Source organism: Otolemur garnettii, unplaced genomic scaffold, assembly GCF_000181295.1.
Source record: "Otolemur garnettii isolate 467f Iridium unplaced genomic scaffold, OtoGar3 scaffold00115, whole genome shotgun sequence".
NCBI classification, from domain to species: domain Eukaryota; kingdom Metazoa; phylum Chordata; class Mammalia; order Primates; family Galagidae; genus Otolemur; species Otolemur garnettii.
Window position 1 is genome coordinate 1,184,914 of NW_003852510.1, and position 2,770 is coordinate 1,187,683.

Here is a 2,770-nt window from a genome sequence, read left to right on the forward strand (position 1 = left end):
AAAAAAAAAAAAAAAAAAAAAAAAAAAAAGCTAAAAGGAGGAGGCTGGGCACAGTGGCTCACACCGATAATGCCAGCACCTGGGAGGCCAAGGCAGGTGGATTGCCTGAGCTCACAGGTTTAGGAGTAGCCTGAGCTAGAGTAAGACCTCGTCTCAAAAAATAGCCAGGCATTGTGGTAGGCGCCTGTAGTCCTAGCTATTTGGGAGACTGAGACAAGAGAATTGCTTAAGCTCAGAAGTTTGAGGTTGCTGTGAGCTATGATGCCATAGCACTTTACCAAGGGTGACAAAGTGAGACTCTATCTCAAAAAAAAAAAAAAAAAGCTAGAAGAGGCCCAGTCCCAGTGGCTTACACCTCCTAGCACTCTAGGAGGCTGAGGCAAAGGATCCCTTGAGCTTAGGAGTTCGAGACCAGCCTGAGCAAGAGCAAGATCCTATCTCTATTAAAAATAGAAAAACTATCTTAAACTGATCAAAGCTACCCATGAAAAACCCACAACTAATATCATACTGAATGGAATAAAACTAAAAGCTTTTCCACTTAGAACTGGAACCAGACAAGGATGTCTACTATCAACACTATTCAATATAGTTCTGAAAGTTCTAGCCAATGCAATCAGAAAAGGGAAGTATATAAAGGGCATCCGAATGGGGGCAGAGGAAGTCAAACTCTCAGTCTTTGCCGATGATATGACAGAACCCCAAAGACTCAACCACAAGACTTCTGGAAGTGATCAAGTAATACAGTAATGTCTCAGGTATGAAATCAACATCTGCAAATCAGTTGCCACTGTATACACCATTAGCAGCCAAGTTGATAAGCTAATCAAAGATACAATTCCTTCACAGTAGCTTCAGAGAAAATGAAATACCTAGGAATGGGGGCCGTGCCTGTGGCTCAGTGGGTAGGGCAGTGGCCCCATATACCAAGGGTGGCATGTTCGAACCTGGCCCTGGTCAAACTGTAACAAAAAAATAGCTGGGCATTGTGGCAGGTGCCTATAGTCCCAGCTGCTCAGGAGGCCAAGGCAAGAAAATAGCCTAAGCCCAACAGCTGGAGGTTGCTGTAAGCTGTGATGCCATGGCACTCTACTGAGGGCGACAAAATGAAACTTAAAAGAAATACCTAGGAATATACTTAACAAAAGAAGTGAAGGATCTCTACAAAGAGAATTATGAAACCCTAAGAAAAGAAATAGCAGGAGATATTAACAAATGGAAGAACATACCATGCTCTTGGCTGGGAAGAATCAACATCATTAAAAGGCCCATACTATCCAAAACAATCTACAGAGTCAATGCAATCCCCATTAAAATACCAACATCATACTTCGAAGAACTGGAAAAAAAAAAATAGGAACCAGAAAAAAATAGAGAACCAGAAAAAACTCCGTATAGCCAAAGCAATTTTTAGTAATAAAAACAAAGCTGGAGGCATCACTCTATCAGACTTTAGGTTATATCACAAGTGCACAGTGATCAAAACAGCATGATATTTAGAAATATAATGGTAAACACCAGAAAGAATGAAAGTGGCTGCCTCTGAAGGAAAGAGGAATTAGGAATGAGAAGAGGTAATGGAAAGAACTACTTTGCTCTTCCTTAAAATAAGTCTTATAACAACACTGTGATTTTTAAATTAGGTATTTGTATTAAAATTATATTTTCTGAAATGTCTGGCATATAGCAAATGCTCAAAAAATAAAGACTCTTACTCTTTTATTTAAATGGCATATACATTATTGTAGACCAATTATGTTGACTATCACCAGCCAGTGAGTCTATTTTGAAGTATCTCCACCAATACTTGTATCATATTTGAGGATTCAATTTTTAAAGCCAATTATATTTCAGAGGCAATGACTCTTCAATTCTTCAACTACCCTTAAAAGAAGTACCTGGTCATCTGTAAGAGTCTCAGCATCCCAGTTGCTGCAACGAAGTAGAAGGGATTTGTCAAGAGGAAAGTTCAAAACAGTCTCAGCAAGTGATTTCAGGCTAAGCCCATTACAGAGCAAATTGTTCCTACAAGAAATAAATAAAATCATGCATCAAAGAATAGGCAAAGAGGCCAGGCAAGGTGCTCACATCTGTAATCCTAGCACTTAAGGAGGCTGAGGTGGATGGATTGTGTGAATTCACAAGTTTGGGACCAGCCTGAGACAGAGGGAGACCTCGTCTCTAAAAATAGCCGGGCGTTGTGGTGGGCACCGGTAGTCCCAGCTACTTGGGAGGCTAAAGCAAGAGAATCTCTTGAGCCCAAGAGTTTGAGATTGCTGTGAGCTGTGATACCATAGCACTCTACCAAAGGTGACAAAGTAAAACTGTCTCAAAAAATAAAAAATAGGCCAGGCGCAGTGGCTCACACCTGTAATTCTAGCACTTTGGAAGGCCGAGGCAGGTGGATTGCGTAAGCTCATGAGTTCGAGACCAGCCTGAGCAAAAGTGGGAACCCAATCTCTAAAAAAAAAAATAGAGGACATGAATAGGAAAATCAAAAAAGATATATAAATGGTCAATAAACAGGTGACAGATACTCAATCTCACTAAGTAGCACAGAAAATGATAATTTATCAGATTGCAAAGTTTGTTTTTTTTTTTTTTTTTTGGACAGAGTCTCACTTTGTTGCCCTTGGTCTTTGGATATCGAATCATATATCACTGCAACCTCAAACATAGCATTTGATAAAATTAGATACACATTTCTACTTAAAAGCAAACAAGACCTTAGCAAAATTGAAAAATTTTTTTTTTTTTTTTTTTTTGAGAC

General features: G+C 39.5%; 1 protein-coding gene across 1 annotated transcript in view; it reads right to left on the reverse strand.

Moving 5' to 3' along the window:
• Window positions 1-2,770, reverse strand: part of EXD2 (exonuclease 3'-5' domain containing 2) — a 59,999-nt gene that overhangs the window by 15,055 nt on the left and 42,174 nt on the right. Inside the window, exon 4 of the mRNA XM_003797366.1 lies at window positions 1,899-2,025. Within this exon, the coding sequence (XP_003797414.1) occupies window positions 1,899-2,025 (127 nt within the window). The remainder of the gene's footprint in view (window positions 1-1,898; window positions 2,026-2,770) is intronic.